At 38.7% G+C, this 18,159-nt stretch overlaps 1 protein-coding gene across 1 annotated transcript; it reads left to right on the top strand.

The window, feature by feature from the left end:
- Positions 1-590: 590 nt before the first annotated feature.
- LOC145488738 (sodium- and chloride-dependent taurine transporter-like) lies at positions 591-18,068 on the top strand. Its single transcript, XM_081467662.1, has 14 exons — positions 591-1,294; positions 6,064-6,223; positions 7,160-7,291; positions 9,380-9,641; positions 10,691-10,823; positions 11,533-11,667; positions 11,853-11,956; positions 12,990-13,114; positions 13,450-13,562; positions 14,264-14,401; positions 14,704-14,806; positions 15,372-15,472; positions 16,046-16,213; positions 17,202-18,068. Exons 2-14 carry the CDS (start codon positions 6,094-6,096, stop codon positions 17,316-17,318), a joined length of 1,761 nt encoding a protein of 586 aa, XP_081323788.1. The 5' UTR covers positions 591-1,294; positions 6,064-6,093; the 3' UTR covers positions 17,319-18,068.
- Positions 18,069-18,159: the final 91 nt, after the last annotated feature.

Raw genomic sequence — 18,159 nt, 5'->3', positions numbered from 1 at the left:
ACGTAAACAGTACGCCAGTACAGAAAAAATAGTGAAGGCCCCAAACATTTAATGCTTATTTTAAGAACTTTAGTGACAGCTGTCACTATCCATGTTAGAATAATGTATATTTGCTTAAGTTGCTCAGAGTAGATATTTGCCATCAATTATGAACCCTACTTAGGATGGAATCACGGAAATAATCAAATTGCTAAATGACTGAAAATTAATAAATGGATTAAGGCGTTTTGAGTCTGATAATTGCAGAACATGATCCAACGGATGTCATTTTAAAATGGCCTTTCTTGTTCGAGAAATACTAAACCAAAGACAGCAAATTAAATAACGGTGTCAAATAGCCATTTTTTGCAAGGGGCTCCCTAATTTGGAGGAAATAAATTACTTTGACGTCCTGTTTTTGCCAAAATCCTTCACTCACTCGACCCAACATTTACGCCAAGTTTGAGTGAAATCGGTGATTTGCGCTGTATCACCTCCTGTCTGGTTCTCTCATGGACACGCTCTTAAAATGGCCGCTCAAGAAGGCTATAGCGTGGGTCAAAAGATGAGTTATCTTTTAAATTTAATTTCCTTACTGAACAGTTCTTGCACTGGAGGAATTAGCTATTTCAAATTGTAGGAGCTGTAGCCTTATAACTTGTCGTCGTAATAGCGGAGCTTAGTAACAGATATTGGTGCTCGGAGGAGGAGCACCAACATACGGTCTCCAAACCAGCAAGACCATAAGAAACAAACAAAAAAGGCCAGAGGGCCGTCTGATTATAAATCAATTGTAAATGGCTGCACGCAACAAATAGAGAAGATTGAGAAACTTCAAACATGATGACGGGCTGGAAGAATTGAATATTTATGCGTTATCCATTACGCAAAACTCTTTAAATTTTGCCAACACTTTTGGAGACAGCTCCCAGAGTTACATTTACCACTGGCAGTTGACAAGTCAGTTTGCTTCTGACGCTTGGAACAAATAACAGGCCTCTGTGGATATCGCAAAAGATTTGCAAGAGAGATATCAAATATGACAAATATCAAATATATGCATGCAAATATCTTAAGGCGGTGTTGAAGCAGAGTGTTGCTTAGCGAGTTCAAACGCCGGGTGCGTAAGAAACTTGTAACTGACTGCTTGGTAATTGTAACAAAGAAACATGCAGTCTTTCCAAGTTTGGTAGAAATCATAACCATTTACTATTCTAACTACAGGTTGCTTACATTGATGGTGCGACATCAAGATCACCTCAAGCTACCTCAAGAGGCGAGAAACGAGACCATTCACATATATTAAACATTTAAGGTCAGTGTTTTACACATTTAGTGTCTCGTTTAATTCGCATTTTAACTGGTTTCTAATCTTGCACTTTTTTGAGACAGTCAAACGAATTACGTTACGAAACACACAGCGCCATTCAATTGTAGAAACTACCTCTGTTTTGAATAGAGCAGCTGTAGACAAAACTCAGACAACGCCGTTGATATGTTAGAGTAGTCTCCTGACCTCCACACTCCGTCGCTGTTTGGAACACTCGTCACGTTTGCATTCACAACACTAATCTGTAACTTATCAAACATTGCAAAACATCTCTTCAGCATGCTAGCTGGGTAATAAGCAACCCTCGCCTGCCATATTCCCGCTCAACCGGCACCACATGGTCGTCAAGTTATGAATGATCTTAGCCTGTGTATTTCAATTTGGTTTTTCGTCTTTCAATTTTTCAATTTACCACTAACTTCCCTAAGTACAGCCGATCTTTGAACGATATATTTTTTAAGGGTTACCTGCACCACTTTAAAACCTCTGTTTTGATTCGTTCTTGTTAATCTGCACCTCTTTTGTTCTTAGGGCTGGGGAAATTGTTTGTGTTGTTTATCTTTTGTTTCGTTTGGTTATTTACAAAGAACCTTGTAAACGGTGTAGGTCAGTTGGTGATCATGAATGGAGGAGGGTCACTGAACTAACCTGACTCGACAGCAAGGAACTGCTTAAAATGGGGAGATCACGGATAATAAAATGTCTCATCTCCCTATCTTTTAACTCATGTCTCTCCCTTCTCCCTAGCATTTTTTCGCCGTTCCCCACCCCCCCCCCCTCCTCCCCTGAGCTTGAATTATATTCTCCCCGATTAGTGCTTAAATTGCACAGGAGTCTAAATTCCCTTCAAAGTTATGACTTTATTTAGAAAATTTGAGCTCTTTGAAGACCTACAGAAAACACAATTTAACATATAGTACCAGCTTTTCAATGAATGACGTACACTAGCTTCGCAGCTTATTCCAGAATATCAGGTACTTCTCCACATCTCAGTGGTTTTAGCTGTGGCTAAGTATTGATCATAACGGAACATGATTCTCAAGCGACGTTTTTACTCGAACTCAGGGATGCCGAAGTAATGCCAATAAAAATTTACCTGTGTTGATAAGAGAAATTTTTGAGCAAAATCTTTAATTAAAAACCAGCGAAATCAGAAGTGAACGACGTTTCACGGTCTTCATGAAAGCAATATTGTCAATATCAAGTGCAATGAAGTATTATGAATATCATTATAAACCTACTGTATAAATGTGATTTTTTTATTATTATTATTATTATCATCATTATCATTATCATTATCATTATCATTATCATTATTATTATTATTATTAATTCGTTTTTTTTTCCTAAGATTTTTCTCAGTGGTATCCTTTAGTTTTTGTACATGGCTGATTTACCTGAAATATAATCGGAAACTTTGTACCTTTTTCATATATAATAACTGAAAGTAACTTATCAAATAGAGGATATTACATGCCCTCCCGTGGATACGAATTTTATCTTCGAGTGTTTAACTCGATATCTCACGAGTGAGCGCAGCGAGCAAAAATACGTATCCACAAGCGGGCATGTAATATTCCGTTTATTGTATAAACATGCTAATGACGAATATTTTTTTACGATTTTCCGAAGATTTCCGAACACTTTCCGAAGGCGTGACAAACGTTTCCGAACATTTCCGAAGATTTCCGAAGATAACCGAAGATATCCGAAGAAGATCCGATGATGTTTCAATCACACAGCAACACATCTAAGTTAAGTTTAAGCGATTATCGTGTTAGTAGCCATGGCGACACCAATATCCTCACAGCTGAACGATAAAATAGTACCTCATTGAGCGCGATGAGGATATGATTTTTTGGTAAAGGAGAAATCCTGGTATGTCACAATATATTACATGTACTTTACATTACATTACACTACAAAACACTACTTAACTAACCCTTCACTACTATTTTTGTGGTTACTGGCTTTAGCCAGTCACCAATATGTCATCACTTAGTAAGTAAGTCCGTGACTTTTCAGAAGCTTTCGCAGCAATGAATATCACGAAGTGAGACAGAAAACACCTCGAGATTCAATAATTGATTTTCGCCTTTTAAACACGAGTTTAAATGAAAATAACTGATTTTAACAGCTTAGAATTATTATCCTTTCATTGAAGACCGCATTTCGAATAAACTAACAATTTCGAGTTTGGCGTCGAGCATGGCGCTACGAACCCGGCTACGAATTAAGGCTTTTGTCGATTGTGATCGTAAAACTGGCATATTATGCTCTTAGCGCTGCTCAAAAATTTGGGAAATTATGCCCGAATTATGCTCGTTTCTCTAAACTATGCTCCCCGCATCAAAATTATGCTACTTGGTTTTAAAGCAAAATAGGTACAACAGGGCGAATAAAGACAAAACAAGGAAGAACGCCGTTTGGAACCGCCGTTTTCTACATTTTTAAGTATCCTGGCCTGATTTTGTATTAATTTTCGTTATTTCTCGACTTTATAAGAAAATAGTAAAATCCAAGATGGCGGATCCAAGATGGAGGGTCAACCCCCCCCCCCCTCCCTTTTGTAATACGGTGGGGGTATGAAATTGCTTAATTCGCTCTTAAAGTGTCCATACGGCCTACAGGGTTTCTGTGGTTTTGGTAATTCGATAACATCTAAAAATGTATTCAAACCAAAAAAAATGAATTCCGATGCTTTTTTTGCCATGAAATCAAGGTTTAAATTTCCCGCTTCGGCCACAACCAATGACGTTGACCGCGTAATAAAAGATTGGGACGAATGACGTCACTTCAGGAACGTCTCAAAGCTTCATGCTTTTATTTTGCTTGCCTGACAACCGCATTGTTTCAACAACTTTTGTTTGTTTTTTGTCGGCGAAACCTCCTCACCGCTACTGAAACAACAGTGACCTGAACTAGCAGGATTTGGCAATTCCTGACTTGACGTCACGACCAATTCAGAACCCCAGACTCTTTTTTTGCACTGACTCATGGTCAACTTCATTGGGCGTGGCTGAAGCGGGAACTTAAAAGCTAGATTTTAGGGCGTTACAATGTCGTAATTCAATTTTTTTTTCTTATAATATCTTTCTACACATTATAGAGATACCAAAACTACAAAAACCCTGTTGGCCGTATAGACACTTTAAAGACGGTTTCAATAAACGCTCCCAAGAGATTGAAGCTCTCTGTACGGCTTTGTAAGCTGCTGAACAATTTGAACTGGAACTTGGGAAGTGCTCAGATCGACGACGAGATCTCAGAGCTCAGTCAGCTCACTACCGAGCCGTATGCGCAGGGCCTAAGACCAAGAAACAACACACCGACCCCAGGCGGCCCGGAGACAACAATAAGAGACGTTTTAGAAACAGAACTAAATTTAGATAAAAACTGAAAATTATGCTATGTTTGCTAAATTATGCCAAAAGTTATGTTAGCACAATCGACAAAAGTCTACGATCCCGGCCAAAAGTAGCTGGAACACTTGAGCTGTATCACGTATCCTCCATCCCCCCTAATCAATGTTGGGAAATATGGCGTTTTTTCCAACAAAAAGGGAAAAAAATCTCCTGATTATCAACATTGAAAGTGCGGAGAGGGGAGACCTTGCTTCGTGTCCCAACTCTTTTGTTTGGGATTGTAGAAACTCGAAGCTACAAAACGTAGGACATTGCAGACTCGTTTCCCACGTTCTTCGACTTGACAAATGGAAATATTCACCTTCAGTCAGAATTCTTCGACAGGATTATAAAACGCTCTGCTGGCAAAAAGCCATCTGAACCAAGTTCGCTTAATTTCTTCATACGGAAATTCTGTATTCTTTATTACTGAAATACTGACAGATCAGGGATGTTTGCTTCATATAAGCTTATATTCAGAAGATAAATTTCCGCGTCGTCTATTCACCATCGTTTAATACGGCTCAAAATAGTTTCCAGCACTTAGATTTTGATGGGTCGTTATAACCACTCTTTATCACTTGATGCTAAAATCATGGTATCAAAAAACTGCCCAATCATTGGTGAACACGTTGTTATCATTTTCGTGACACAATAGGTTCCCATAGCAACAGTATGACCTGCTAAAAACACCCTTAATTACAGATTTAGGGGCTTATAATTCAAAAACGGCACGGTAAAATTTTTTTGATAAGCACGATAAAATGCAACTTTTGGCAAAGTTTAAAAAAAGCTGTAGATAGGGTTCAGAGCCACCTTAAATTTTCAAAACTTTAAGGTGGCTCTGAACCTTATGTACAACTCTTTTAAAAAAATTTTTATAAAATTTAATGCCTATATAATATCAATTAATAATGAAATTTAAGATGATGTTTTATTAATGTTATTCCAACATGTCTCAACTTCATGTTTAGGAGTTATTTGTTTGATTTTGTCCATCAGTTATCTTCCTTTGCATCACTCTCGCTGTCAGAATTGTCATCTGCCTCTAAGTTGTTGAAAATCTCGCTGTTGCAGTCGTCAAACTTTCCATTTGTTGGGTTTTTTTGGGTTTGTTTGCTATTGTTTGCGATGACGATCATATTAATTATGTTGCTACAGTTCTGAGGTCAAAGCTACATATTAAATAGAAAAAATCGCGAAATTTAATACACTCCGATTCTAATTTCCTCTCAAAATCGCGAAAGTTAATACTCGCGAAATATGGAGCTTGACTTTTCGCGAAATTAAATACTCGCCAAATTTAGTGAGAATAAGGTATATATATTATATTTATTATTCTTTGCACAGTTTTCCTTTTACTGGAACTGGACATTCAAAATGGCTGAAATTAAAGTTGAACGAGAGACTTGGACGGCAAAGTTTGATTTCATACTGGCTTTGATGGGGTTTTCCATCGGCCTTGGAAATATTTGGCGGTTTCCTTACCTGTGTTTCAAAAATGGCGGAGGTGAGTGCTTGAAGTACATGACCGATATAGTCTATTTGGTTAGCCATTCCATTATTAGGGAAAATTATTCACCGAGCGACCTCGTTTCTTTTCACTGAAGATGACCCTTGCATACGGCTGGTTTGCCTGAAATTTGAATCGACCAATCAGGACTCAGAAGGCATGAAAAATTGTACGGTCCTGACGTCCAATTTATATTAACAGGAAACGCATTGAAGTCGGGCAACATTTCTCACAAGACACGGCATTGAATATTTATGAAAAGGGATTTACAAGTCCAAAAACCATATCAGATTAGAAATTGAAAAGTATGAAACATTTTGTGTCTGCAAGCTTTGAATATTATGCCAATACTTGGCGACCCGCGTTCAGCAACTCGCTCTTCCCTCGTCGAGTGTCACCGGGTAGGGTAATAATTGTGTTATTTTGAAAAAACAGATATAGTTCCTAATCAAATTAAGCCCCGGTTTTCGAGTTAAGTATTACAAGAGGCCAAAGCAACTTAAGTATTGTCTTTATTTTTGTTTGCTGCGAAGAAAAAGGACTATTATCGACATTATCGCATCGTTTCGACTTGACAGTTCGGTTTTGACTGGCTCGTACTGCGGGCGCAGTCACCGTATGTAAGGACCCTTAGTTCGAAGAGCAAAAGATTATAAAAGCTACCAAATTCCCAGCTTCTGGTTCTCTATTAAGCTTTACCTCTTCAGTAGGCCGGCATAAGAATTCTCCTTTTTCACTATACTGTACTTTTATTGGCCCAGTTTCACATAGTTCATAACCAATCCCCAACAACCAAGACTGTAGGAATGCATGTGTGATATTTGTCTATTTTCAAGTCATTGTAAATCTCCTTATTGGTTTCGAACACAGCTTCCTACCTGAAATATTTAGCGATTAATATATGGTTAATTGTGGTTGACATGTACATTTCAGGTTGTTTTCTCATCCCCTACTTAATTTGCCTGGTCGTGGCAGGAGTACCGGTTCTGGTTTTGGAAATTGCTTTGGGACAGTACACAAGTCAAGGCGCAATCACTGCCTGGAAAATTTGCCCTCTTTTTCAAGGTACTACTAAATAACTATAATGCACCATCTGAGGTAAACTGAGGGACCATGGCTTATGGTATCGGAAGCTAACAGACCCCGCAACCTTTAGTAAATGTAACATCTGAAAATTTCCTTTCGTACTCATTTATTACAGTGTATTCACCAAATTTAAACAACAGAAATCATAACCGTGACGAAGTTAGAATTGATTGATTGATTGATTGATTGATTGATTGATTGATTGATTTATTTATTTATTTATTTAACTTCGTCGAACTAAAATACTTAACTTATATAAACCAAAATTCACTAGGCAGGGAGACCACTACAGCGTAGGCAATTACTGATGTTAATATGCATAGATTTTTGACGCTTGCTTCTTAGTTTTAGTTTCGATTGAAAGGATATATCAAACACTCGAAATGTGTTTTACCCCATTTCCAAACGCCTCGAATTTTTTCAGTTATACTCCTTTACGCGTCGTTTTTCAACCCTCTTCTCGGTCTTTGGAAATGTGGTAAAACGCGGTCTTTCGTGTTTGATCTTTAGTAGCAAAATGATAAATAAAATGTTAAGGTTCTGCCTTATGCTTGTTATTGTTCTCAGTTTGACGTTTTTTATTCACCTCTGTGACTTTCCGAAGCGAAGCCACGTGTAGATTAGGACTTAACCCCAGGAGCTTGAAACATTTTCTAGCCTGACTCCAAAAAATAGTCGGAAGTGATTCATATTCACTTACAGGCGGACCACTCTATGTGTTCGTGGTTAATAATAGGCCATATTCGTATTCTCGGCATAGGACTGGAACTAGCTTGCAACTGAGGCTAATGCGGGGAGTCTTTTCAAATGCAAATGACATTAATCTCTTTTTAATGATATTCCCCACATGAGCCTCCATTGCAAGCTAGTTCCAGTCCAATACCGAGAATACAAATATGGCCTATTTTTTATATGAAACGAACAGAATCTATGAGGGTTATGAATAAAGCTCTGAAAATTGCATAAAATTGCATCTCGGTCTGAATATCCCCATAAAGTTAAATGAAACATTAATCGACTCATGTATGGTTTTTTTCGCCCTCCTGGACCGTCTGAAGCGTCTTTTTACGAAATTACTTTTGGCCAGATACCGGTAAGAGGTCTTACCGGTACCTTTCCGTCAAATTCGAACTGATGTGACTTTCCAGGAGAGAAGCCACGTGTAGATTAGGACTTAAACACTCGAACGCTTGAAACACTCGAACGCACATTGTAATAATTCTAAAGAAACCAGGTCGCAGTAAAATCAATCGTTAGCGTTTATTGGAAGGGAGCGAGGAGTCAACAATATAGGAATTAGGATAACAAAAAAGAGATGTATTTGTAATGCGAAGCCGTAGTTATGGTTACGGTTGTGATTGTGTGGTTCGAACTAAAAGCAAAACGATACAAAAGGCTTATGTAAGCTAATACTAGCTAAGATAGAAAACATAAATCAAGGATACTAATGGAACATAGATCTTAAACTATAACGACACGGTTACGACTAAAAATATGTAGCAAAGACTCACTTTGATCTTGCTCCTGCGAAGGTAGCAATTGAAGAAACGATTAGCCGAACGTAGGCGGCGCAACTAAACTGATGAAAACGTGGTGTCTCTAATCGTATGATTCCAAAGGTTATATTACGAAACTTGCATTGATCACAGCAATCGCAGCATGAACAGCAAAAATTTAAAAAAATGTACAAAATCGTTAATGAGTAATAATTATGTAAACAAAACTAAGAAGAAAACGAGTTACAACCTCAAAGTAACAACCTCAATTCTATTCTTAACACATTCCAATTGCCATTTGATTTATTATTGGCCCTCTGATCTTTCCAGGTCTATGTTCATATAAATATACCTGCTTTAGCTTGTTTCTACTTCGAGGTAAAAATAACTGTTATAAACTATGACACAGCCCCGTCAGAAACTTAGAGATTTATCGAAGAACCAGAGAACATACAAAAAAGAGTTTCTTCAGAAGCTTAGAGATCTCTGGTGGAACCAGAGGATGCAAACATAGTTTAAAGGAGTATTAAATGTACCATAGAGATCAATCAAAACTCTACCTTTTACTTAGGTATTGGCTACGCAGGTGTACTGGTTATGCAGTATATTAATATTTATTACACCGTGATTCTTGGCTGGGCCCTATTTTACATGTTCGCGTCCTTCCAGTCAAGACTTCCTTGGTCACATTGTGGAAATGAATGGAACACTCCAAACTGCGTGATTTACAGCGAGGAAAGCCAAACGAGTAAGCTGGTAACAAATTCTACAATCCTTACAAACGCGACAGTTACAAGTGCAACTAAGGTGTCAGCAAGTCAGGAATACTGGAAGTAAGTAGAACAGTGTTCCAGCTAATATACCTTTCCAGCTTTAAAGCCTGGTTTTCACTACAACATAAGCGTAACCATAAGCATAAGCATAACGGTAGTAAGGATACCCACAACACAAGCACAAGCATGTAAGCATGCACAAAATGGATAATTACCTTATTTTCGGTTTCATAAACCCCCTCGATACAGTAAAACAAGATGGAGGACTTATGCTTACGCATAAGATTACGACAGCGCGTTCGCAATTGACATACGCATAAGCACAAGCTTGTGCTTATGTTGTAGTGAAAACCAGGCGTAACAGCCATCAGTGCTCGATAATGATCAATTTTGTTTCTCAGATTATCATTTTATATCAAGTTGTCCATATATGCCATGAGAATAAAACATTGTCTATCGAAGGAAACCTTTTTCTTACGATAGATACAAAATAGACGAATATCACAGGGTATAGTTCGGTCTAGCAATCGACCAGTGATATTTTAACGTCAGAGCAGACATAAATACATTAATTCTTAGGGTTTACTGTGTAAACTACACCCGCTCAAGCAAAGGTCTTTCTCAAATCCAGGCAGGTAGAATTTCAAATGGGAAATCTGCACATCAGAAATCGGAAATGAAATCATTGATGCAGAAAGCAGGAATGCTATTCTCCTAATATGTTTGAATTTGATGTTAATTATAACACGAACAATGATGACTGAAAAGTGATCGGACGCTAAATTGCCATTTTGTTTTCTACCGGTGTGTTTTCCATCCTTCACGGCATGAACGAAAGAAATCAGCGTTTTCAGTTTTCCAACACCATTTATCTCGACAGGATTTCCACAGGCTGTAGCTTAAAGAAGCGAATTGTTTTGAATTCAATTTTTAATAAAGAAAATTACGCACAGTCCCTGGCGTTATCAATTTCTTTTCTCGCCAAGAATATTGTGTTAACGATGAGCAATTGCCTTATTAGTTATATTGTGCGGTGATTGGTAAATCCCTTTGCAAATACCACAATATCCAGTTAACTCTTAATCTGATAATAAACGCTGTTTCATTAGCTATAGGGTATTACGGCTTTCTGATGGTTTTGGTGAGCCAGGACAAGTGAACTGGGACCTAGCGCTGTGTCTGTTGTTGGCTTGGATTATTTGTTACCTGTGCGTGTGTAAAGGAGTCAAGTCCAGTGGCAAGGTATAGCCTCTTTTCTCGACAGAATGAACTTGCTAAAGAATAGAGCCAAAAAACGTGCACTCAACCCCAGTGGTGTGGACTCCGATATAAAAGGGACGGTGTGCTCACCGTACCCCTCAGAGGTTAAAAAAGTGGATTTGGTACTTCTCAGGGTGTTCGGCTTCAAAAGGTTCCACAGGCGGAGCTTTCGCGGTTTTAAAATGCGTTGCTTTAGAATTGTTACCTCTTAGGGGTGAAAATAATTTCAAGCCACGCCCACAAAATAGGGCCTTAGTACCTCTTAGGGTTCTTTTCAAAATTCCCGACGAGCACCCCTTCCTTTTATATGGGAGTCCCCCCCCCCCGGAACTCAGTTTGGCGATTGCGGAAAACTAAGTTGCAATTACGTTCTCAGTAACGTGTCATATGTATATGTAAGACTTACAAGTAAAGTTGAAACAAATAACGGACAAATAAAAAGGGAGATAAAAGGCCATTTCCAAGTTCCCTTGTCAGCTCTGTTGAAAAGAACGAGTCCTAGTTTAAAACCTTTCATATAAAGATGAGTTTGGTTTCATAAAAGAGTGAACCTGTTCTTATGAATGGTTTCGCACAAAGACTAGATTTGGCACAGAGCTAAAAGGCAGCTCGGAAATGGGCAATTGTTGCAAGGTCTGTATAAAGTTAACTTGACAGACACTCCATTTATGCAAGACGCCATCTTTTCCAGGTTGTGTATTTCACTGCTACAGCTCCTTACCTGCTATTGACGGCCATTCTGATCCGTGGAGTCACATTGCCGGGAGCCGTTGAAGGAATTAAGTTTTACCTTACACCCGACCTGTCAAGACTAAGCGATGGCCAGGTTCTCACATTTTACTCTGTCGCTTTTTTTGCCCTTTGCAGGCAACCTTGTACCTTGTGTTTTTGTTAAGCTTGAAGGGTCGCTGTTTGAATGGAAAGTACAAGAGGTCCATTTGTGGCCATTTTTTTTTTTTTTTTTACTTTGTTTTATATTTCTCGATCAGTCACTGCTGTCTGTCTTCTTAGGTCTGGATCGATGCAGGAACGCAAGTATTTTTCTCGTATTCAATTGGAAATGGAACCTTGACGGCGCTGGGAAGCTACAACAAACGTAAAAACAACTTTTACAGGTACATCAATATAGCAGCACTTGCACTAGTTAGATAGTTTCTTTGCAGTAACGTTTCTGATTTCGCTCCACTAAACGAAATCATCTTTATTACGGATAGTCCTCTTTGTTCAGTTGGTCAGCTAAAGGGATCTGCTAAATCAATCTGACAACTACGAACCAATGTAACAAGACCCCAGCAAAGAGTAATCTTTTAGCAGTGCGACAAGCACATGTATCATACATGTTAAGGTGTTGAAGGTGCTGATGTTTTGCGATACTGAATTAGTCTTGTTACAACGAGAAAAAGTTGCCTTTTGTTGAAAAAGAAGTTACGAAAACAGACTAAGGCAAGACGCCACAAGGTAAGGAAGTGTACAAACCACCAAAAGGAGAAGAATTATGAGGACCGGATTTGCCGCCATGAAGCTTGTACCAGAAAGTACGTTTTCGGGGTAAAGATTTCTTTAAAATTATTTCACTCTGCATAAATTTCGGTTTGTCTCTATAAACTAAGAGCCACCTTGCTTGTATGCCGCAAAAGGGAATTATCCTCGGAAAGAAGTGAAGTCAGAAATTTTCAAACGCTCTTTTTCGAGAACTGGAGCGATATTATGGAATCAAATTTCTCCAGACTGGAGAGATTTATCTAAACCAATCTTTAAGAAAACAATTCGTAGATTTTTATTTGAGACTCTTTCAGATAGGGTTGACTATGTTGAAGTCGACACCCTGACTCAAGTTCTTAAATTTAGTTCCTGATTAATTTTGACCCATAGTTTAGTTTATCTCTAGTAAATCATAACTCCTAGTGTCAATCAAAATATGTAAATGTACTTGTATTAAACGGTTTTGTAAATCCTTCTATTGACTATAAGTAGTTGCATAACAATCTTTTTTATTTATTTATTTATTTATTTATTTATTTATTTATTTTTTTAATATAAATATAGATGTGGCCCGCCTAGATTAGGCCAGGCTACCTCCGGGTTCCGTGCATCGTAGTTACTCTTTAAAACCTGTTCTTTTTTGCTCATTTTCTTGCTCCTCTATAGGGATTCAATATTGTTCACATTATTTAACAGTGGAACAAGTTTCTTTGGCGGATTTCTGATCTTCTCTGTGCTGGGATTTATGGCCAAAAATCAGGGAGTGGATATCAAAGATGTGGCCACGTCAGGTACTTGTCACTGTTTGACAGTTACGACGTGGATGCACGTACAGAAACAGAAGGGGGGAAGCCAAGTGGAGTTTTCTGAAAATTCTAGCAGAAGTTGCTCAAGGAATTCCGACTCATTTTGTAAAACAGAAAGAAACACCTCGGAAAGGGTGCTATTATAATATTTTATATTAGCAGAGTGTGAACCACTAACACCAACAATTACAACGTGGAGTTACCCAATTGTTTTGGATAAAACAGTCATCTTTAAACTTTTTACACCTTCATCAAGCTGCGTGTGCATTATATAAAATCTCCACGTCCTGGGATCAGCTTTTATTTTATTTCTCTTCTAGGTGCAGGACTTGCTTTCATAGTTTATCCAGAAGCGGTAGCTCAGATGCCTTTAGCTCCGCTGTGGTCTGCTCTGTTCTTCTTCATGATACTCCTGCTTGGTCTAGACAGCGAGGTAACTAACTAATCCGAACGACTAGGCAGACTGACTGGCTGGCTGACAGATTAAGGCCCGGTCCACAGTTCACCGGATAAATTTCAAAACGCAGCTTTACACTAATCCACATTAATCCGTCACGAAAACGAAAACGGAGTTTTCCGAAAACGATCTTCAAACCGGAGGAATTTGAAAACACCGGCTTCGCGTTTTAGCTAGTGTGGACGGAAACATTTTGAAAAAGGAGCTTTTCGGAAAAGATTACACTACGATAATCACGTGATTTTCCTGCCCGAGTTTTCCTCAAACACAAATCCAAAATTACCGGTGATTATTGCGTTTCAAAATTCCTCCGGCGTAGTGTGGACGGAAAACATTTGATGCGTTTTTAGAGTGAAAAGGCTCTTTTCAATTTTCTCCTGCGTGGTGTGGAAGGGCCTAACAGTCTGACACATTGACAGACTGATAGACTGCAAGACCGGCAGACCCACTGACTGAGAGACTGACTAATTATTATCCAAGTACAGGAGCCTTTGTTTCCAACAAAGAACAGGGTGGTTTGAAACAAGATCTAAAGCCATGGAGGTGGACTGTAATTTACAAACTTGAAAAATTTAAGATGTGCCATCGGCGTTATTGCACCATATTACGTTGCTCGACATCTTTCACCTCATTTTATACCTTTATGAGACTGATTTGAATTTTTTGCATGCCTCAAGTTTGTAGGTATCGAAGGTGTTGTGACGGCCATCGTTGATTGGTTACCGCATCATCTTAGACGTGGATACCGCAAGGAACTGTTCACCGCCTTTGTCTGTTTTATCTGGTTTGTCGTTGGGCTGTCGATGGTTACTGAGGTACGACACTTTTATTTTCTTCAATCCATGCTACAATAGTTTACTAGAACCAATTTCGACCTTTTCAGCCTAGACAGACCATACTAGTACTATTCGGTTCAAACCATTAGAGATGTTTCAAACAAGTAAATTTTTCATTAAATCTTTCTGGCTTTTTACGGTGACAGAATCATGACAAGAAAACGAAAGTGTTAATTATATCTTATCGCTTGCTTGTGGTAGCCAGTCCTTCTCCGCAGTGATGTGCATGTGTGTCCATAAATCCTGAAAATGTGTAAATCTTAATCGATGGTTCTTTCTAGGGTGGAATGTATGTCCTGCAATTGTTTGACGCCTATTCTGGTAGCGGATCAGTTCTCCTGGTGGTGGTCTTCTGTGAAAGTTTGGCCATAGGTTGGCTGTATGGTGAGAAGCAATTTATAGCATTTGGCTTCTTCCACGTCTGGGTGAAGTGTGCTGTAAACTCTATATCTAGTGTCGGGCTCAAGCCGTACCGGAATCGCTGGGCGAGACAACTTCTTCTCAGAGTGCCTCCCAACACTAAGTATAAAATATCACATTTAGTTATTTAGACAACCTGACCGTAATCCAGAGACTGAACCATCTAAGACTAGAGGAGCATCTATCCAGGGGAAGTGGCAATCAGGTTCCTTGTCGCTTCATGCTACAAAAGCCGTTGTAAAGCACGTAAGGTGTGAACCACTAAGCATTAGTTTTTTACATCTGAGAAAAATTCTTTAATGCAGCTAGACTTAATTCTTGGTTGTGGAAATGGAAAAATGATTAGCACGACTTAATGAAGATGAACGTGAACAGTTATACCAAAGAAACCATGTCATATGTCGAAGAATTGCAATTTTTCTGTTATATCTCCTTGAAAACCGTAAAAAAAAAAACGTGCGAATACGACTGGATTCATGAGTCTAAGTAAATACGTAGTTTACAATACAACTTAGCATTCTATTGACAGGTCGCCATCGTTTCTATGATGACATGGAAAACATGCTGGGATTTCGTATCAATCCGTGGATTGGTTGGTGCTGGTGTTTTTTCGCACCCATTTTTTGCTTGGTGAGTATATTCAGTAGTTGAGTCCTATTTTTGATACTGTTACTCCAGTTGTAACACCAATTATTACGTCCAGGACAACCAGCTTTAAGAAATTCTTTTAAAAAATTAATGGTGGAAAAGTTAGCCAAACGCAGACTTTAAAAGACTGAGAAATTCCAAAGCCTGGTATAGTTGAATATCTGCAAGTCGCTTTGGACAATCTTGGGATGGCTTCTAGTCGTTTCCGGAGGCTTCAGAGGCCTTGAGCGATATGCCGGAATTTTAACGGCGACAGACAGCAAATAACGAAAAATACCTATTGTCTAAGGCATTCTAAAGCAATTCGGTCTTTTTAAGTATACTATAAATGAACTCCATCGAGGAGGCAATCACCCGTGCAAACATTGCATCAGGTGCCCTGTAGATGGCCGCGGAGAAAATGGTACTTTGCAAACCTCGTCAAGCGTTTGCTTGATTGTGTGTCCGTCATAATGGAGTCTATTTTCTAAATGCAAATAGAAAAAACTTTGAAATGTACCCTTACATTGCCCAGCACATTCGATACTGATCAAACTTTTAATTTTAATCTTACAGTTTATCTTCATCTTCCAATTTGTGACGTATTCCCCACTGTCGTATGACAATTACAAGTATCCAGACTGGGGTCAGGTGATTGGTTGGCTGCTCACGTTATCCTCATTGTCCTTAATTCCTGCGGTGATGATATACAAGCTAATCAAGACCACTGGTACTATGAAAGAGGTAAATATCTCCCGGAGTGGTTTTTATTTCAAGTTTTAAGCGTGGGTTAAGGAGCTTCTCAATGAATACCAACTGAATTGGTTGGCTTATGGAATATATTCATTTTAATCTTCTTTGTCTGAGTATGGGGTCTATGACTCTTTTTCGGACCATTTCTGTTTTTGTTAATTTGTTGTCATTAAACTGTAATAAATAGATACGCGTACGGCCAGTACAAAACGTCCAAGAAGAATAGAAGGCCCGTACTATGATAAGCATGCAATGGAGTTTGCCTTAATGTGACCACACCAGCCATGAACACCCCGTGTGACTTTCATGAAGTCAACAGAATGACGTAGAAATCCCACAGTCTGGGTTTTACAAGGAGCAATATTGATTGCACTGACGAGCTTAATGTTACAGCCTTAATTATCAAGATGACCAATCCGACCTTCAAAATTAACCGTCGCTCATAATATATGTTAAAGTTGGAGGAATGGCCAATTTCCTTTATGGGGCGCGCCCGCAGGGAATCATGGTAGTTGTAGTCATCAAAGCAAATATTCAGTCCAAGATGATGGATACAGCTACCATGATTCCCTGCAGTCGCAACTTATAGAGGGAACTGGGAATTGATCATAATGTCTATTAGAGGTAGGAAAAGGAGGGGGGGATAAGACAATTTCTTGGGGCGTTCTCCAAGTCTCTTTTTTAGTGTGGATCACTTTGCACGATCTTTTTGCCATGTTTTTCTAAGATGAGAATATTTTTTTCTTTTTGTAATTACCCAACCCTCTCTCCATCAAAATTATAATGGTTCATCCCTTATACAAGAAAGTGATTACGCTAAACAGGCCAGGTAACTCAGTCTCCTCTTTATATAGGAATATTACGAAAGGCAGTATTGTACGGGAATGCGGTGTCTATAATTTTTGAAAGCCAGAATATTATCATGAGAGAACGTACATTTACATGTTGTGTTTTTGTTATTGTTTTTTTTTTTTTTTAGCGTTTGATCAAACTAATAACACCCGACCTGATGGACAAAGAAGCCAATCAGAAAGTGCTTCTCGGTGACCTAAGGGAAAAGAACGGAGATGAAATGCTGTTGACAAGCACTTTGTAACTTGCATTTCCTGCCTTTTTGTGCATTCTATAATCTCAAAGTACATATACTCAATGCGGTTTGTTACTCAACATTTAAATTTATTTCCTAATGTGTAAAGGAAAACCACACAAGCCTTTTGACGTACATGTATCCCTGAACGTGTGATAATTGATCATTAAAAGTGGCCATTAAGGGATCATATCTTTTACGTTTGAATATATTTCAGTACGCAATTATGTTTGTACCTAATTCACTCGAATTTTGCTGACCACCTGACTACATCCGAAAATGCTCGACGTCCTCGAAAATTCTTGGGACATCATAGGGCATGATCGATCTTCGGGCATGATCGATCTTCAGGCACGATCGATCTTCGGGTAAACACTAACATCTTGGACAATGTTCGGGAACCTTCAGAGTCACTTTTCCTTCGACGAACAATAGAGCCAATACATTACATACTACAGTCATGTTTCTGTGAATAAAAGGGTCTATAACAACCAAAAAGATTTACCAATAATATCGAGTTATGCCATCCCCTTGTTCGACCGACCCAGCTTTTCGCCTTTTCGCGAGTGCTTCCGCAGCTTTTTGGGTTCACCCAAACTTTCACGAGTGCCTCTATTTGGAAATCACTACGAGAACAAGGAAGGAAAATCCCTCGCTTATGTGGATTATCGAAATGTAAATTCTCTTTACTCGCGCCATCATTACGTCAACAGCGCATGCTAGTTCTTTGTTCCTATCGAGCTTTAGAAATACGCATTTAGCACGGGCTCTCGTTCAGAGTGTTTTCTACAATTAACAAAAACCCGAAAGTTTAAGAAATGAAGAAACAATATGTACTAATAATTTTCTT

The sequence above is a fragment of the Orbicella franksi genome, chromosome 5 (assembly GCF_964199315.1).
Source record: "Orbicella franksi chromosome 5, jaOrbFran1.1, whole genome shotgun sequence".
NCBI lineage: Eukaryota > Metazoa > Cnidaria > Anthozoa > Scleractinia > Merulinidae > Orbicella > Orbicella franksi.
Note: the sequence above shows the minus strand (reverse complement) of the source record. Positions and strands in the feature narration are given on the sequence as shown.